At 35.0% G+C, this 18459-nt stretch overlaps 1 protein-coding gene across 4 annotated transcripts in view; it reads right to left on the bottom strand.

Annotated features, from left to right (window-relative positions):
• Usp6nl (USP6 N-terminal like) overlaps window positions 1-18459 on the bottom strand; it is a 159127-nt gene that overhangs the window by 56540 nt on the left and 84128 nt on the right. For 3 of the 4 annotated variants that reach the window (XM_013156505.3, XM_063260152.1, XM_063260150.1), the window contains exons 3-5: window positions 8374-8441; window positions 6326-6408; window positions 481-520 (exon numbers count right to left, since the gene is read on the bottom strand). In XM_013156505.3, the coding sequence (XP_013011959.2) occupies window positions 481-520; window positions 6326-6408; window positions 8374-8441 (191 nt within the window). Of the gene's footprint in view, window positions 1-480; window positions 521-6325; window positions 6409-8373; window positions 8442-13667; window positions 13738-18459 lie in introns of those variants that run through there. The other variant, XM_063260153.1, reaches the window with a different exon arrangement.

Here is an 18459-nt window from a genome sequence, read left to right as displayed (position 1 = left end):
TGTCTAAATCCTTCAAATGCTCAGATATTTGACAAGCAGTCAAAATGTTTTTTGTTATTTGGGGAAATTCATTAAAATCTCCCTGAACAGTTACTGGCCTAGAATGGTACCTTATCAGCCAAGAGCATATGAGAATCACTTGTGAAACTTTTAAAAACTGGCTGCCCAGGTTCTTACCCGAAAGTGGAGAGTTCACAGACTGACGTGGGGCTGGGGTGAGATCAGGGACATCCTACAGGGCAGATCTTTTCTAGTAACTGGTATGTTTCCTTGCTTTCAAATACCTAGCAGAATCTCATAAACTCTCTTAAAATGATTTTATCATTAGTTAAATTACCTTTTTAAGAGTGATATAATTAGTGTCAAATCCTAAGAATGAGTGCTGCATGTAAAATAGCACTCAAAAACACAATGGAAATTTTTACCCCCTAACAAATGCAATTCACCAGTAACTACAAATAAATTAAGAACTAGACTTACCCGTTCCACAGCTGCATTATGATTTGGGAGCTCCTCCTCACTGCAGAAGATAATAATACATGTGAAATGGCTGAAATCAAAGCAAACTTTTAAAACTGACATATCTATAGGTACACAAGATGTGCAAGATTTACTGGACATCACAAGAGTTACAGGTTTCCATTCCAGTTTCTATTCTGTAATAATGCTATGTCTTCAAATTTTCACACCTTCATTGTCCTGTACAGCAGCCACCAGCCACTCGTGGCTCATTCAGTATACTTCATGCAGTTCAAGTGCATGAAAATCATGTAGGTAAAGATTGCCATAATGAACATTTCCATCACTGCAGAAAGTTCTAGAGCACTGTCAGCATACTTCTTTTGTCACAGCAAATATTTAAACAGTAAATATTTTAGGTTTTAGGTATCATACAGTCTTTTCTACAAATACTCAACTCTGATGTTCCAGTGAAGTAGTAGTCACATATAATATGTAAACCAAGTGTGGCATTGTGCCCACAGAACCTTTACAAAAATGGCTGGTGAGCTGAATTTGGCCCCTCAGGTCAGTCTGCCAACTTCTCTACCCTAGATCACCCCCTCCACTTTTGGCTCCAATTATGGTCTATAATAAATGACTGTTTAAAAACATTCTCCAATGAATTTACGAATGTAACAAAAATCCACTTCTGTTTTGTATAATAAAAAAAAAAGGCAAAACATCAAGAGATTTGTTTTGCTTTGTTTTTGGTACTAAAAACTGAACTCAGGACCTTGTGTTTGTCAGGCAATCACTTTGCCACTGAGCTATATGCTTATATTTTAAAAATGTACGAGAAGATCATCAGGTGTAGTGGTGCATGCCTGTAAAACCAGCATTCAGAAGGCTGAAGAGGAGGAGTGTTGCAAGTTAAGAGGTCAACCTGGGCTACACATTAAGTTCAAGGTTAGCCTGAACTGGGTATAGTGAGACCCTGTCTCAAAAAGACAACAAAACAAAACAACATCGTTTCTCTGGTACATATATGAAACAACATCTAATATAAATAATTGGAAACTCTCATATTAATTATCAATAGTATAAAAACAATGCTACCCATAAAGTAAAATGCTTTCAGTCAGTACCCTTCTCAGTAGTACTGATATTTTGTCAACAATATGTATATATTTTTCTTTATCTTCTTCTTGCAACCAAACAGTACCACTTTAAAGAGTATAACACATTAATACTCTAAGAGTTCAGCATGTTCAGCATACTCTTCCGCTACTGTGCAGAGTCCTTAGAAAAACCACTGATCCACAGCAACACAACTAACAAAAAAAGTGTAAACACCAAAAGAGGTTTTAGGAGTTTAGATCCATCATTTCACAGCTAAGAAAACTAATGTTTTCACTTAGTTACTTAGTCCAATATAGAAATGTTTCAATACTATGTAATCCAGTGGATTCAAACTAAGATATTCAGCTAGTGCTAGAACATATAAGTAAAGGAACAGAGGTTGTGAAACCAATTTGCAAGAAGAAAAACTTTGAGAATTAAATACAAAAAAAGATTTTGAACCTCAGAGATTGAGGATAATATAAAAATGTGGTGTAGTTTTCCTACACAGATTTTCCTTTATTATTTCTTATCCCTAAAACTTTTCACACAAAATATGCTATGGGCAGACACAGATCTCCATAGAACTTTCCCCCCACAAGTCTCTATGTTGGTAAATGTTAATGTCAACAGCTTTTCAAAGAGAACGCAGAAGAATGGTATCTTGTCAAGGGCTCCACAAGAGTTCTCAAATGTACACTGGCACACTGAAAAAGCTTAGTAAATGCTGAATGGATGGGATGGAATGTCAAATGCATTCCTGTGAAAATGCACAGATGTATCTTTACTTTGCAACCTACACATATTCTTCAAGCAGAGGAATGGAGAAACTATAATATGGATGAATGTGGAGTATTTCTTTAGGTATGGCCCATGTATCAAATCTGGCCTGCTGCCTATTTTTGTGGACAAAGGTATAAGAGAACAATGCCATGCCATTCATTCAGGCCCTGTCTATGCTTTTCATGCTACACTGGTAGAGTGATACAGTTGTGATAAAGATCACGTGGCCCACAAGCCAATTCCATTCAGCCTCTATCTTTACACAAAATGTTTGCTAACCCCTGCTTTCGAGAATAAGAGCTTATTGGCTCCTAAAGGTTGTATAAAGAAAACACTAAGCTGGCAAACAATTACATCTTTTAGAAATACAGTAAGTAAAACAGTAACAGAGCTCTCCAGGGAAAAGACAGACTAGCTGGATATATATTTGTTATCTACCATTAAACTTGAAATTATTGATAATTAGAGCTTGCTGCCTCTATTCTCAACAGCTTGGGTGGATGACTTCTGTGAATGTAAGATACACTTGCGATTGTAAACTTAAATCTTAGGTTGAAAAATATACTGATTAAATTTCATTGTTTTCAAAGTAAATTTTACCTAAGTTTAGATATGACCTACCCAAAATTTATAGGATTGTAGAAAGAGTTCTCAAGCTTTTGTAATCAAAATAGATAATCTTTTAAAGGCAAAAACACCTTAATTCTGGTGCTCATATATTTGTATAGTCAAGGTAAACTGAGACAGCTTTATAAATACACAAATTTTGAAATTTCATCTTCTCTATTTTTAGTACAATTTCCTTTCAATTTTGCTACTAATAACTCATAACCTAAAAGCAATATTTAACATTATCCAAATACCAAGCATTTTTTGCTGAGCAGACTAGCAGTAGCTATTTTTGATTAAGCAAGCTTGATTTCTCTATTGTCCAGCTGTAACTCCATCACAGTCACAAAACCTGGGGTAACACCCCACCACTGAGAACTAAATAAAGATGTTGCTATTTCAATATTGAGGCTGGTTAGGCAACAGCTTTGATATTTATTATGAAATCTATAGTAAAATCAAGTTAATAATATACTGTACTTGTTAATTACTATCCATCTTTCGTATATAATAACAAGTAATTTAAGTTTCTAAAACTGTAATTAGATATGAATCCAGAAGGCTTCAGAGGTTACAAGGCTATTTTTTTTTTCATTTTAATGTATTGACATTGAACTTAAAACCAGTTTCATTACAGAACTAATCAAAATTAAAAATAAGAAAGTAAAAAGAAATGGTCTCTTGGTCAAGGTATGACAGGGAGTAATATTTAAATGCCTATGTTAAGTGACTTTACTCTGTGGTACAAACAACTCCAGTCTACAGGAACACATAATAAAACCCACCACAGCAATCTCCAGAGAAAGTGTTTTACTACAATACAAATTAGCATTGTAACAAAAACAATGGGTTTGGTTAAATTTAACGAAGTATAATATTACATTAAAATCTACTTCTATGGTTCATTATTTTCATTTGTGCTCCCTGTTTTAAGACTGCATCACAAAGTAAATACAAAAAACGAGTGTAAACACTATTAAGAAATGGTACTAATCTGCTTCAATTTCAAAACAGTGGTGAGCTTAGCTATCTTAGAATAGAATACCATAGAATACCATAGAATACCATAATAGAAATGATCATCTAAGTGATCATCAAATAGAATACATTGCAATAGAAGTAATCAATATATTGTAATAGATATATTGCAATAGAAGCATTCTCTTTGAACACTCTTTCCACATTTCTCACATTTTCTTTCTAGGCATTTTCAAGCACTTACTCTGTATTTCTCCTATTTAATACCAGAGACCATAACTTGCAGTACACTACACTAGTTTAGAGTCCGCCACTGAAAATGTCACAGTCCACACCCCAGAACTGACACTCACTGTCCATGTAACTGGGTAATTTATTTGATCTCTTTGTGCTACAGTTTCATCATCTACAATAAAGGAGGTAAAAAGAGCACCTATTCCAATATGAGTCTAACCTTATATAGGGCTTAGAATAAGGCCAGGCACAAATAAGTGTTCAATGAACATTAATATAAATTATTATTAAAGTAAGAGATTGACTGACTTTTTCACGCTAAGCCAAATGGAACTCAGTGAAAAGAATAAGAAGTACAGAACAACTGGCTACGACTTTTGGACTGTCAAATATGGAGCAGGCTTTCAAATCAAAAGCTCCTGTTTCTAAGGCTCACCTCATATTATTTCAAGCGAAAAGAAAAAACACTAGGTGATTCATAGACTATACAAATTTTCATACTATATTTTACTCCAATACTATATTTTTCAGACTATATAAATTTTCATACATATTAAAAGTTGTTTGAACTATTTTATGATTAAAACTACATTCTACCAGTTCAATCTCATCAGAAATATTTGGAAAGATCAAAATAAACAGGGTTGTATCTTCTGAATCAAAATCTAGCCTGGAACCCATCTTTTCAATTCCCCAGTTGACTCTAATATGCAGGAAAACTGAAGACCTACTGACCTTAACAGTCTTATTGCACAAATTGTCCTTTGAAACGTCACTTATTATCTCAGATCTGCATTATTGACCCACACAAGTGTGCTGTTATTTCCTGTCACATTTATAGTCAAAGCTGACTTTTTTGTTTAAATGAGGGTTTAAATTTTAACAGTATTTACATTGTAATCAAATATTCTGTTAGGTCAATGAAGTTCAAAGTCTTCTCAATATATTTAGGAGAAAGTTTCAGATACACTAATGTGATTAGGTATAATATCTTATATTGGTCCACAACTTTATAAAGTTTCTTACATTTATTTTGTCAAACCTCAAAGTTAAGTAAAAAAGTTACTAATTCTTGTTTCAAATGAAGCAAAAAATGGTTAACTAACCAGCAAAACCACAAGAAGGGTACATACCCTCTAACTCTTAGAACTGTTTGTTTGCTTGCTTTACCCTCAGAAAATATGCAATAAAATGATTTCTAAACACAAGAAAAGGCTACACTGGAGAAATTAAGATGTTAGTATCATAAGCTCCTGTTATGAACTATAAAAGAAATGTTTTTCCTTCAAATTTAATCACATGTTATAAAGCTTGTACGTAGTGGTGCACGCCTGTAATCCCAGCACCAAGGCCAGACTGCAGTACTAAGTGAGTTCAAGGCCATCCTGAACTGCATAGCAAGACCCTGCCTCAAAAAGATTTTTAAAAAAATCATACATTATAAAATTTAAATTCTTAACCTTTTCATACTTATAATAAACAAAGCTGGACAAGGATAAATTTGAATAAAAATTCAGTTAATCTTACATTGTATGGAGGCAAACAAAGTACTGAGATGAACAGAAGTCTTTGGTCTGTGGGAATCTGATTTACAGTGCCAGAACCGAAATAAGTAAGTTCACTTCATTTTATAGAGGTGTTTTAAGAGTCAAAATTACTTTAACTGCTTTATCTTATAGTGGCCTATTCATATAACAAACTCAGGATAAATGGAACTAATTTTAAGAAGCAATCTTGTTACTGCATTTACAGCTATAAGGGAGATCAATGGTATTTCTTTACAATGTTCATTTTCAGTCTGTATAACACTAAGGTTTTAATTGCTAATTATATTTTAAATGCATATACAAAAATTATTTTATAATTATTTCAGAAGTACAAATTGTTGTGCATGTGCATTTAAATCTGTTACATTATTAATACAACTAATTTACTGCATTTAATGTTCTTATCAAAACTGAAAAAATTCTAAAGATTGTATTCGTAACTATAGTTCAAGTCTAATCACAGAGGTTTAAAATGCCAGGAATCTAGTACCAAAAAAGCACATTTTAGGGTCATTCCTGGAATCTTATTCACAGGATTTTTATTAAAAATAAAGAAAATCAATGTAATATAAACATTATAATAAAAAACGTTAATTTTAATTTATGGAACTTACTGCAAAAAGCCAAATCTATCTGTGACTTTGTAAACAAGATAATCAGCATCTTCCCAAGGTTCAATCTCTGCACCTTCTCGTCCCTAAAATTATAAACAAACAAAAAGGTATTATTTGAAGTTTATAAAATTGAGTGGCATTTTAAATAAAAACACCAAAAATCAACATTTTTTTAAGCCCAACTATTTTTGGAAAAGCAATCACTATTCCTAATTACAAACTAGGTAAGCTTCTTGTATGTTAGTAACAGTTGATATGTAGCTGAGCCTTCATTAGACTAGGCTTTTGAGGGAAGCTTCCGATAAAAAGGAGCAACAGGGTTAAGAAAGCAGCTGAAGAAGGAACTGCCAAACTTTAAAAGGTCCATAGTGAGTATTTCTCAGGGAAAAAATGTTTCTTGTCTTTTGTTTCAGTTTCTCAGAGGAATAGACTATATGCCTCATCTCTCCACTGCTTTACTGCACAGCTATATTGGCCTTGAAACAATTCTTTCCAATAAAAATTGGCCATCCATGGTCATACTGTTTCACTCTAAAATCCCCATACAGAGAAACCATGAGGCACACTTGGCAGTGTTGCTCATCCCCTCTTCCACTTCTATGACACTGCCTCTGGCACGTCTCCTAATGCTTTCTGACTCTTCTGTGACTTTGTCATGGATAACGCTTCATTTGATATAACCAGAGTACTGTCCTCAGTTCATTTCTCTGTTAGGTATTACTTATTCTTAGGCTGGTAAGTGTAGGAGCCTAAAATGAAAGTACACCAATCACTCAAATTTTAGACTTAAACACCCAACTGTCTAGCAGAGGCCTCCATCTAAGTATATTTTATAATGTCTGCCCCTGTGTTCTCTGAGTAGATCCTGATGCCGAGCACACTGTAAGCAAGCACTGCTGAACTCATTTCTGTATTATAAAACAAAAAATGCCCAGACCCTGGCCTGTGGTAACTGCATGGGGTGAGGCAGATGCAGGCAAGCATGAATGAATGATAATTCTGATGCTATCGATTAAGCAGTGAAATAACCTAACTAAGCTTTTCATGGACCACAGTAAAACCTAAAAACAATAAATTGTAATCACATTTGATGTTTCAAACAACCAACTTAAAAATATACTCTGGAAATACAGCTGTTAAGTTGAATACCTATGGAAGCAAAACACAGATGAGATGACTTCTTATAATTTTATGTACTTGCTATTCTCAAATCAAAAAATTTTTAAAAATACATAATTATAAAGTAATGCAAATGTAAAACATGACATTTATAAATAACTACTATAACTCATTATAAAATCTCAGGAGGTAGGGTAATATATAAGGAGACATGTAGATCACAATTGTTTTTCTAGGACATCAAGAAATAGATCCCATACTAATATAAGGATAAAATGCTAATACAAATTACATACATAGTACAATATCTAAGATCATGGTAGTGTTTTATAACAATGCACATAAAATATGCATACTATGCACATTAAATTCTCCATACTCACTTAACAACTTAACAAATACCTACTATAAATCAGGAACTGTTCTAGGTACTTAGGATATAACAGTAAACCAAATAAAAGAAATCCCTGTCATGACAGAGTTCCAATTCAGGAGAGCAGACAACAATAAGTAAAATATATAGAATGGTGATAAGCATTACAGTGAAAAATAAAAGGGATACAGAGTGCCAGGGTGAAGAAAGGTGATTAACCAGCATGGGTGTCAGAGAAGAGCTCCCTCAGAAGGCAGTATCTGAGGAAAGAATTGATGGGCCAAGGCAGTGAGACAACAGGATACCCAGACTACAAAGCAGAGTAATAGGGTAAATGACTCGTGGCTGGAGCAAATCTCAGGGCTGAATAGGAAGAGACTAGAGTGGCTAAAAGGAGAGAATCTGAAGGTGAAGTAAGAGGAAATAAGATTAGCTTAATGTTCCCATGAACTAAACAAATTGCTCCTGTAATTTTAGCTCTACAAAAAATAAACCTCTTTCTATTTATATGATTTCTCTAATGAAACTTACTCAACAAGTAAATATGGATACTTACTCTGTCATATTTAGCAACGATTTCAGCTCGTTCTTTGGCAAGTTTGAGTGCTACATCCTGGTCCGAATCTGTGGAAAGATAAAATTTAGGTGAGCTGTTATTCAAAAAACCATAAAGTTAAGTAATTACAAACCAAGGCAAAATTTAAAAAAATATTGGCTAAAGTAAAAAATCAGCAAAATTCTATAAGTTTAAAAGGATGAATTAAAAATCTGTAACTACAACCATGGAATATCAAGGAATATTACTTTAATTATAGCACATTCAAAAGAAAATAAATTTATTAACAGCATACACTCAGGATAATAAATCTTAGCCCTCAAGAATTATTTATGAATCTAAAATTTTATGAACATGGGAATTGAAATAGAAACTAAAATAGAAAGCTTTAAGTTTTCACATGATACCCAGCTGGACAGAAGATAAGAAAATCATTGAAAAAGGCTTTTAAGAATCATGATATTTTTCCTAAATCAACTAGTATAAGATACATAGCAGAGCCAGCAGAGGACTTGGCAGCATGGGGAGAACTAGAATGGAAGCAATGATCCTGCCCTCCAGAAACAACCAGCTGATTTAGAGGAACATAGACTGAGAAAATGGCAACTGAAGTAAAGAAACAAGCTAGAGCCAGAATCTAACCTTTTCAATAAGTCTGCACCATTTGCAGACTGCGGTGCAGAAGACAACAAGAAGTCACCAAGAAGCAAATCCTCCCTGCAAATCAGTGCCATGCACAGGCCACCACCACCAGGAGACAGCCAGATCCCAGCCCCTTCCCATGTGTGTGTGGGCTGGGAAACAAGAAGAGCCAACACCACCCTACCTCCACTCCCCACAGTAAACAACTGGCTGATCAGGAGAAACCATGGCTATTGAGGTGAAATGCAATTTGATGCGTGTGGTGTCTGGTGTTGGTAGTTTCAATGACTTTGCAGGTCGATGGCCGTGGTCTGATCATCTATTCAAAGAACAATGCTACTGACTATGTGGAATCTACTTTTGAAGGTGGTAGCCATTGGTAATTCTCTATTATCTTGTTTTGAAGTCCTGTATCATTTTCATTGTTTTGCTGGGTTGGGTTTTATTGTTTTGTTTTGTCTGATTTTGCTATATCTGATATCATGGGCAGCTATTTCAAAGATAGCAAGATATATTATTATAGCCATTTTACTATAGACTTGTTTTGAAATTTTATTGCATTCATTGCTTTATTGCATTCATTGTTTTGTTTTTATTGGTTCTATTGTGCTCTGTTTTGTTTGATTTTTACTATGTTTGAAGGTATCCACAGCTATTTTGAAGAAAAGAGGCATTATGGTAACCACTGTTGATTTCATATTTTTTTGAAGTCCTGTGTCACTTACACTGTTTGTTTTGATTATTTTTGTTCTATTTGGCTTGGTTTTATTGTCTTTAAAATAAAATTTTAAAAAGGAACAACCCAAAGTTTGTATTGTTTGATTGACTTTGCAGACCTAAAGCCAGTGGTCTGAGCAACTATTTAGAGGATAGCAATATGCAACACAGTAACTATGATAGATTCCCTACTGTCTTAGCTTTGAAATCCAATATCAGGCTCTCACTGATTTATTTTAATATTGTTATATGCCTTTTAAAATTAAAAAAAAAATATCGGTAGGCATAAAAAAAAAAATTTTGTGTTACCTGATGAAAATACTGCCCATTTAGGCTCTCATATCCTTTCATCAATTGCCTCAACAGCTAGAATAACCTCCTAGCTGATCTCTATGTCTCTAGTTTTACCACAGCCACATTACACACATACATTCCCACACACAAACCTTTCTTTTCTTTTTTTGGTACCAGGAATCGAACTCATGACTTTGCACGTGCCAGATAGGTACTATGTGGCTGAGCTCTATCTCTGGCCCCCAAACCTTTCTTCTTTAACAGAGATATCTTTCAAAACCAAAACTGACAACCAAAGCAGAGACCATGACATGAAATGGTATAGATACGATTATATAGTCCAAGTCCTATAAATAAAAAGACCAAGGACAGATTATATAAATCACATCTCTAATCAGGAAGATACAGCATTGTAATGAAAAACTGGGCAAAGATCATGAGCAAAAAATTCACAAGATTAACTCACAATTCCAGCAACAACTACATTTGTGTTCTTACTGAGACAAAAAATAAGATAAAACCAGGCAGCAGAACTGGCCTAGCACTATACCATATCTTATCACTTTTAATTTTCACATTACTCAGAAGCAGGTATCTTTAGTAATCCCATACCAGTGGTAAAGTTCAGAGATTTTAAGCAATTTGTTCAAAGGTAGTAAAACGCAAAGGTAGATTTGTATCCTCTACTTTACTTCACATCACATAGCTTTCATCACAAAGATTTTCATTACACAAAGCTTCCAGTTAAAGACAGCAGATGGATTACATACTTTTACATTCATTTCTACCAACAGTCTTCTAAAATAACAATTTAGAAATTCATGAGACTTGCCCAGGCTTCCAAAGGCCCAGGAATTGGTAGTTCTCAAGAAAAGATAATGATAGGATCAAAAAAAAGGGAGTTCATTAACAGGATTCTCTTTCATAACTCCGTTAAAGAGTTGAAGAAGTACATGTGGCAGAGCTAGGTGCAGGGTGGAGAATCAAACCATCATTCTCTAAAGCAGGAAACCAATGATAACATCTAAAAACTGAAGAATCAGGAAGTGGCAATATCGGTATATTACCTATCCCGCTGGACCTAAACACAAAGCCAATCGGCAGTCAAGGAAAGGGATAAGGTAGAGAGGGGTAACTTCTACCTGGGAGTCAGCTACTTATAGAAGTCTGTTGCAGATTGCTGGAGCTGTATGCCAATTATAGCTCTGACAAAAATTAAAGACAATCAAGACACTGGGAAAAAAATCAACCTCATTAGTAACTCAAAAACATAAGTTTTAAAGTATCAATTTGCATCTATCTCTAGCGAAACAAAATGTACTAATAATATTCACTTATCACAGCATGGAGGAAATTTACAGTTCCTTATGTTGCGAATAAACACAAATACACAAGTTCTAGAAAGTACAAAGTCAAAAATATGTTATCAGAATAAAAAGCAGACATATCTTTTACTCAGCAATTCCACCTCTAGAGATTTATGCCAATGAAAGAATCAACCACAAAATAAGCCAGGTACATGCCTGTAATCCCAGCACTGAGAAGGCTGAGGTAGGAGGATTACTGGGAGTTCAAGGCTAGCCTGGACCACACAGTGAGCCTGTCTTAAACACACTTCCCCCCAAAAAGCCAAGATCGTTTATAGTAGGAAAAATAGCAAAATGGGAACTAGTGTATCTTTTTGGTTGAGGTGAATAAATATTACTGTTTTTTTAGAGTATAAAATGTAAATATGTTGCCCTCTGGTAGAAGTATAAATAGTAAATACACAGAATGGGTTAATAAAAATATACTAATTAGTTGCTCAGACTTTTACAATGAACTATGCAAACATAAATCTGAAATATCTATATTTATTTTTCATTACCCTGTCTGACTTACGAGCCTCTTTCAATTCCTTTTTCCCCTTTGGCTACTCAGCTTTAAAACATTATACACATGCTTCTACTGCAGGTAAGGAAAGCAAATGCATAAAACTTTATTTCAACCTAGGGAACATGACTTCTTATTAAATTCCATGTCTACTATTATAGCTGTCAAATATAAATTTCTTTGTGATTAGGCAAAATTCTGTAGATGGATATTTTCATGGAATTTTTAAAATATCAGTCCTTTATTCCTCCCTACTAGTAGTCCTAGGAGTCTCGTCTGTATTTCAAACATGACAACGAGAAGTTCAAAAGTATAAAAGCAAGAACTGAAGATGCTGAGCATCAAAAGAAAGCTATGGCAAACTGCAAGAGTTTTACCCAAATCATTGTCAGGCTAGAGATTTCCACAAAGAAAAACTTAACCATGTAACAGAGGGCCTACTGGAATTAGGTTTCCTAATTTTCTGAGAAAAAGATCAGGTAAATTAACCTCAGCAAAACAATTGATTCTAATCAATAATAAACAAACTCCTAATCTCTAAATTCTCTTGGACATTTTGTACTCCTATATCTCCCCATGAGAAGGAAATTTTCTAATATTAATGAATGTATTCTAAAAAGAGACTGGATTTGAAGCCAAACTAATTTTGTGAAATATATCCAAATGTGCTTCTTTTCTTTTTGGTACCAGTAATCAAACTCAGGATCTTGCACACGCTGCGCAGATACTGTGTCGTTGAGCTATATCCTGGGGCCCAGGGTACTTGTTTTAAGAGACAAAATAGAAATCCCAATCTTCCCCAACATGAATTTTGCTTATTAATCCACACTGTGAGGCAATCATCTATAGTGGACAAAGCAATATCTTTGTGCTGGGTTCTTACTGTCTGATCTGTAGTTGAGAAGGTATACTATAGTAATCAAGACTAATTTCTCTGGATGTTTTCTGATTACTTCTTTACAAATTTCATTGAAAGAACAAGCTTTTACCCTAAAACACTAATAGCAGTATCAATACTGTATCTGTGTACAAGTATGCCCAAAGTATGCCCAGGCATTTACAAAGCAATGATAGCTGTATTGTTGGATACTTTCACTGGATGTCATACATTTTTATCAAATAACAATTTAATAAGGGTATAAAGTCACACTGTATCTTGTGTGACAAATCCATAATTTATTTGTAAAAACATGGCTTAAAGTACAAATGTATACACTGCTAAAATAGTATAGTAGTTAAAAGTATAACTCAGTGTGATTATTACATAATTGTAGCTAAATAAAAGTTGCTGTTCTTAAAAATAAAACCACACGGAAAAATGTGCAGCAACTACTTTAAATATCAGCCCTCTTCCTTCACTAAGATATTAGTTGTATCATGTAAACAGAAAAATTAGTTGTATCAAGTAACCAAAAAACCCAAAAAAATTTGGACACAAATTTATGGAAAAAAATAACTTTTTTCTAAAGGTTTTTTAATGATAACACCAAATTAATACAAAATTGCTAAATACCAAATTCAATCCAACAAAACAAAATTGATATATCATTTTTCCTAGTGTTGCTTTGTTTTGTTTGAGACAGGGTCTCAATATATAGTCCAGGCTTGCCCCGAACTCACTGTAGCCCAGGGTAGCCTCAAACTTGCAGTGATCCTTCTGCCTCTGCGTCTGAGTGCTGGGACTACAGGCATGCACCACCACCTATTGTACATTTTGACAGATCCCTGTTAAGTATATAAAACAGTATCGATTTTTAAAAGTACTTTACCTTTTGCTGGATAATCAGTCTGGCCTTGGGAAATGACAGCTGCTTCAGTCCTCATAGAGTAAACCATCTATTCCAAGATTTCATTATTATAATTCTCGAGCACAGCACGGCTCTTAGGTGGAACCTCAGATATTCTCCAACTAATTAGAACCAAAAAAGTGGAAGGCAACTAGTTCTACTTTAAATTCATTGTGAACAAGCAAAGAAATCTTCAGAAAGTCTGAGATGCATTCTGTCTTTTTTCCAAGGATGAAAAAGAACCCTGCTGTAGTTACATGCACTGCAGATATCAGAACAAAGATGATATTTGTTGAGGGTGAAAACATGTCTTTCAGGGTAGATCTCAACTATGAGCCACACCAGCCCACACCCAGCATTCCATTTAATAACAAACGGGCTTTAACCATGAAACTTAATAATATGACCGAATCTTGTGCTTCGAAATTAAGACACGTTCTCAGTACTTCTAATAAAACTTGGAACAACAAAGAAAATTTTACTTTGATCACTAAATTAAAGGTAAGCAGAAATATTCTTCTCAAGTAGACTTTATATCTTACCACATTTTCAATAATAAAATTTTTTATACTAGGAACTAAATCCAGGGGTGTTCTACCACTGAGGACATTCCTCCTTTTTCTTTTGAGAAAGGATCTCTCTTAGTTGCCCAAGTGGGACTTGAATTTACTATAATCCTGCCTCAGTCTCCTTCAATGCTGAGATTATAGGTTATGTGCCAGAATTCCTAGCTAATGATAATTTTTAAGGTGAAAATTTCAATCACTGATTCAGACAGTAAGAAAATACATAGTAGATAGCCGGGAGAACATGGCGGACAGATAGCAACAGCTACGGAGGCTCTCTGAAAGACCCAGCTTAGAATTCAGGAATGGTGCGGAGTAAGGAATCATAAGCAAGTGGAGATATGCCCTGCTGACCCAAGAATGAACTGGGCTGAGAGAAACCAACTGGGAATGCAATCCTGGAGCTATAACAGGAACAGAAAAGCCTCAGTGTGGAAGCTGGAGCCCGCGGCATTGGAAGCTGTGATTTGGGTTTCCCGCCGTGCGGCGGCTGAGTCTACATCGGCTCGGCAGGGAGAGAGATGCGCGGAAGCTCTGAGAACGGGAATCGGCGAACGGAGTTGAAAACAGGACGGGCAGGGAGCTGTGCATTGACTTGCCGTGAGGTGAGTGTGAGAAACTGACACTCTTCAACAGTTTAGGAGACTCCAACAGAGGACATTCTGGGACTGGGCAGACTTGCGGGAACAGGGCGCTGCAGTGACTTCAGCCACGTATCCCCCTCTCAAGTGGGATTGGTGAGAAGTGCCTAGCCTACATGACACTGCTGGCTGAGACCCAGTAGGCTAGCACAACCCAGATCGCAGTGCCTGAAGGTAGATTGACCTGGGGGTGGGCCCCGCATAGGCTGCCTGGTCTGCAACTTCCTGGTGTGCTGCAGTGGGCGGGAACACCTAGCCGCCCAATTCAATCAGACTGTGGCTGACAGGGAAGGAAGCTGGGCCTCCTATATATGCTTGCATATATAAGGAACAAAGAATATGGGAAGAGGGAGCAACAAGAAAGGCCCTTCGGCCCCTAATCCTGAGAAACAGGCAATAGTGGACACCACACCAATAGACATAAAGCGCCATCTCGAGAGCCTCATAGATGAGTTCAGGAATGAAGTTATTAATGACCTGAAGCTAGAAATAAGCAGAATAGTTAGAGAAATGCTAAGCACCACTCAAGAAAAAACAGATGGTAGAATGGAAGAACAGAAAAAGAGGGAGAATTGTTTGATGGAGAAAATAGAGAAAGCATAGAATACATGAAGCAGGTTCAAAGAGACTACCAGGAAACTAAAAACTCTATCGAAAACTGGCATAACAGCTTGAAAGAAACTAAGAACAGACTATCTGAACTGGAGGGCAGATTTGTAATATGGGAGAATGAAATGAAAAACTTCTTAAAAGTAACAAAGAAACAAACAGCAATAATACAAAGACTAGAAGATGATAAGAGGATCCATAACTTAAGAATTAAGAACATAAAAGAAGAAGTAGGGACACAAACAAATGAGCTACAAAAGCTATTCACAGAAATAATCCAGGAGAATTTTCCTAATTTAGCAAAAGGTAAAGATACTCAGTTGTATGAAACATACAGGACCCCAGCCACCTACAAACCCAAACAGAGCAACACCCAGGCATATAATAATTAAAATTCCAGAAATTCAATACAAGAACAGAATATTAAAAGCTGTCAGAGACAAGAAACAGACTACTTACAAGGGAACACCTATCAGAATTACAGCAGATTTCTCTGCACAAACCATCAAATCACGAAGAGCGTGGGGGGAAATAATTCAAGCTTTGAAAGATAATAATCTCCAGCCACGATTGATATATCCTGCACAACTGTCCCTGGAAATTGATGGAAAAACAAGGTGCTTCCAGGATAAAGAGGAACTAGGGGAATATGCAACCACCAATTCAACTCTACAGAGAATACTACAGGATATTCTAAAAAAGAAAAATACAAAGAATCCAGAAGTAGTGGCAGAGAGGCCACAATGAATGGAGCAGAAAACAAAATGAAGAAGACAAACTGACAACTAATGACAGAAAAAGAGCTCAACAGAAATGAGGCAGAGAAGATTGAATGATAAGAACAGCTATTTTGGAGAAAATGACATCTTAATAGGTAATACTGATTTAGTATCATCTTGTTTTGAAGTCTCATCAAGCTTTGGTTCTTCTGTCTCCATTGGTCTAAACAGATTGTATCTTATTGGATTTTATTATGTATGATAGTATAAACAAAAACTTTTAAAGACAAGGAGATTATACAGAAACCATTGTTCGTTTTCTGTTGGTTGATTCTAAATACCCTGTAATGCTGTCATTCTCTTAAATGGTTTTACACTGTTTTGATATATTTGATGCTACAGTATACAAAGTTATACTCAAAGATTTCAAGAAAAGAGACAAAATGGTAACTACTTTTATGTCAGGATTACCTTGTGGTGAAACACTATTCTGCTTAAATGGTTATGTTTTGATCTGTGCTGTTTTGCTGTTATGCCCTCTTTTATCTCAATCTCCACTTCATTATTTACTTTTTTTATTTTTATCCTTTTAATTAAGGGAAAAATAAATAAAAAATAGCAGGATATATTATAGTAACCCACTTTGACTTTCCATTATCTTGATTTAAAGCCCTGTATTATTCTCACCATCTTGTTTTTGACTGATATCCCCCTATTCTGTTTTGCTTGATAGTTCCAGGTTCGAAAGTATAGGCAACAGCTGTGAAGATAGTGAGATTCATTATGACGCCCATTCCGGTTGACTATTATCTACTTTTGAAGACCTATAATGTCTCCAATGTTTTGGTTTTGTCAGTTTTGTTCTTTACTGTTTTGTTCAATTTTATTATAACTGATGATATAGGCAATTCTATTAGAGATAGCGGGAGGCATTATGGTAACCATTGTTGATCACCTTGTATTATGCTTTTACATTATCTATTAGGTCCACCCTTTTGATTTGACTGACTGTTCTGTTATGTCACATTTGGTTCTACTCCCTTCCAAAAAAGTAATAAGAACTGTGGGAGCAACAAAACCCCAAAATGTGTAATTGTCATTGTACAAAAGAGAGGACAAGAAAGTGCTCTAAAAGATATAACTGCATGTATATTTAAGTGTATAAGATAGATAATGATATCACTGAGTTTTGTTGGATCATTGAACAGAACTGTTTGCAGTCTCACTGTTGGAATGTCCACTTTACAAGCTTTAATTTTGTAACTTGAACAATTATTTCTAAGATGACAATATGTAATCCATTAACTAGTGATTTCCTACTGTTTATTTTTTTCTGTAAATCTGTATAACTTGTACCCTTTCTCTGCTTTTTTTTTTTCTCCTTAAATTTAAAAAAAAAAAGAAATACATAGTAGGGGCTGGGGATTTAGCTCAGCAGCATAAGCGCCTGCTTTGCAAGCAGGCAGTTGTGTGTTTGATCCTCAGTACCGATAAAAAGGAAAAAGACCAAAAAAAAAAAAAAAAAAAAGAAAGAAAAGAAAAAGAAAATACATAGTAAGTAGTGGTTTTGAACATTTTAAAACACCACACACCTAAAAGCAAAACAAGTATTTCATGATACAATATGTAAAAATACTATAGCATGGCATTGTTAAATTTTCTTTCCTTCTTCCAGTTCTATCTTCCTTAAGTGAGCAGGGATCTATAAATTTGAAAACCACTTGGCAAAAGTAGTACCTTTGTTTGAGGTATGCCTATGGACATTAATTACACTCTACTGGACAGTTAAATTTATGCTCAGTTTTTAAGCTAGTTGTATTATTTAATAAAAGCAAAGGATCTCAGAAGCATAGTGAAAGGGAAACATTTCAAGTCACATACTGACGAATGAGAATCCACTTGACATTAAATTTATTGGCTAGAATAGTATAAAGCACTATTTGCAAAGTTGTAAGAAAAAATTATGAACATATATGAGGAAAATAAAAAGTTTTAGCTATTAAAAAGTGTAGTCAGCTGAATACTAACTCTTCCCTTAAAAAAACAAAAAATCTCCACATCCTAATCTTGGGAAAAGGCAAAAAACTTGATTCTCCCTGTGCAGCTCTAGAAGGAACCAGTCCTGCCAATGTCTTGGCTTTGGACTATATGACCTCTAGAACTACAGAAGAATAAATTTGTATTGGTTAAGCTACTAAATTTATTGTAATTTGTTTCACAGCATGTAGACATAAGGATT

Source organism: Cavia porcellus, unplaced genomic scaffold (assembly GCF_034190915.1).
Source record: "Cavia porcellus strain 051 isolate PalLab524CR breed Dunkin Hartley unplaced genomic scaffold, mCavPor4.1 scaffold_13, whole genome shotgun sequence".
NCBI lineage: Eukaryota > Metazoa > Chordata > Mammalia > Rodentia > Caviidae > Cavia > Cavia porcellus.
Note: the sequence above shows the minus strand (reverse complement) of the source record. Positions and strands in the feature narration are given on the sequence as shown.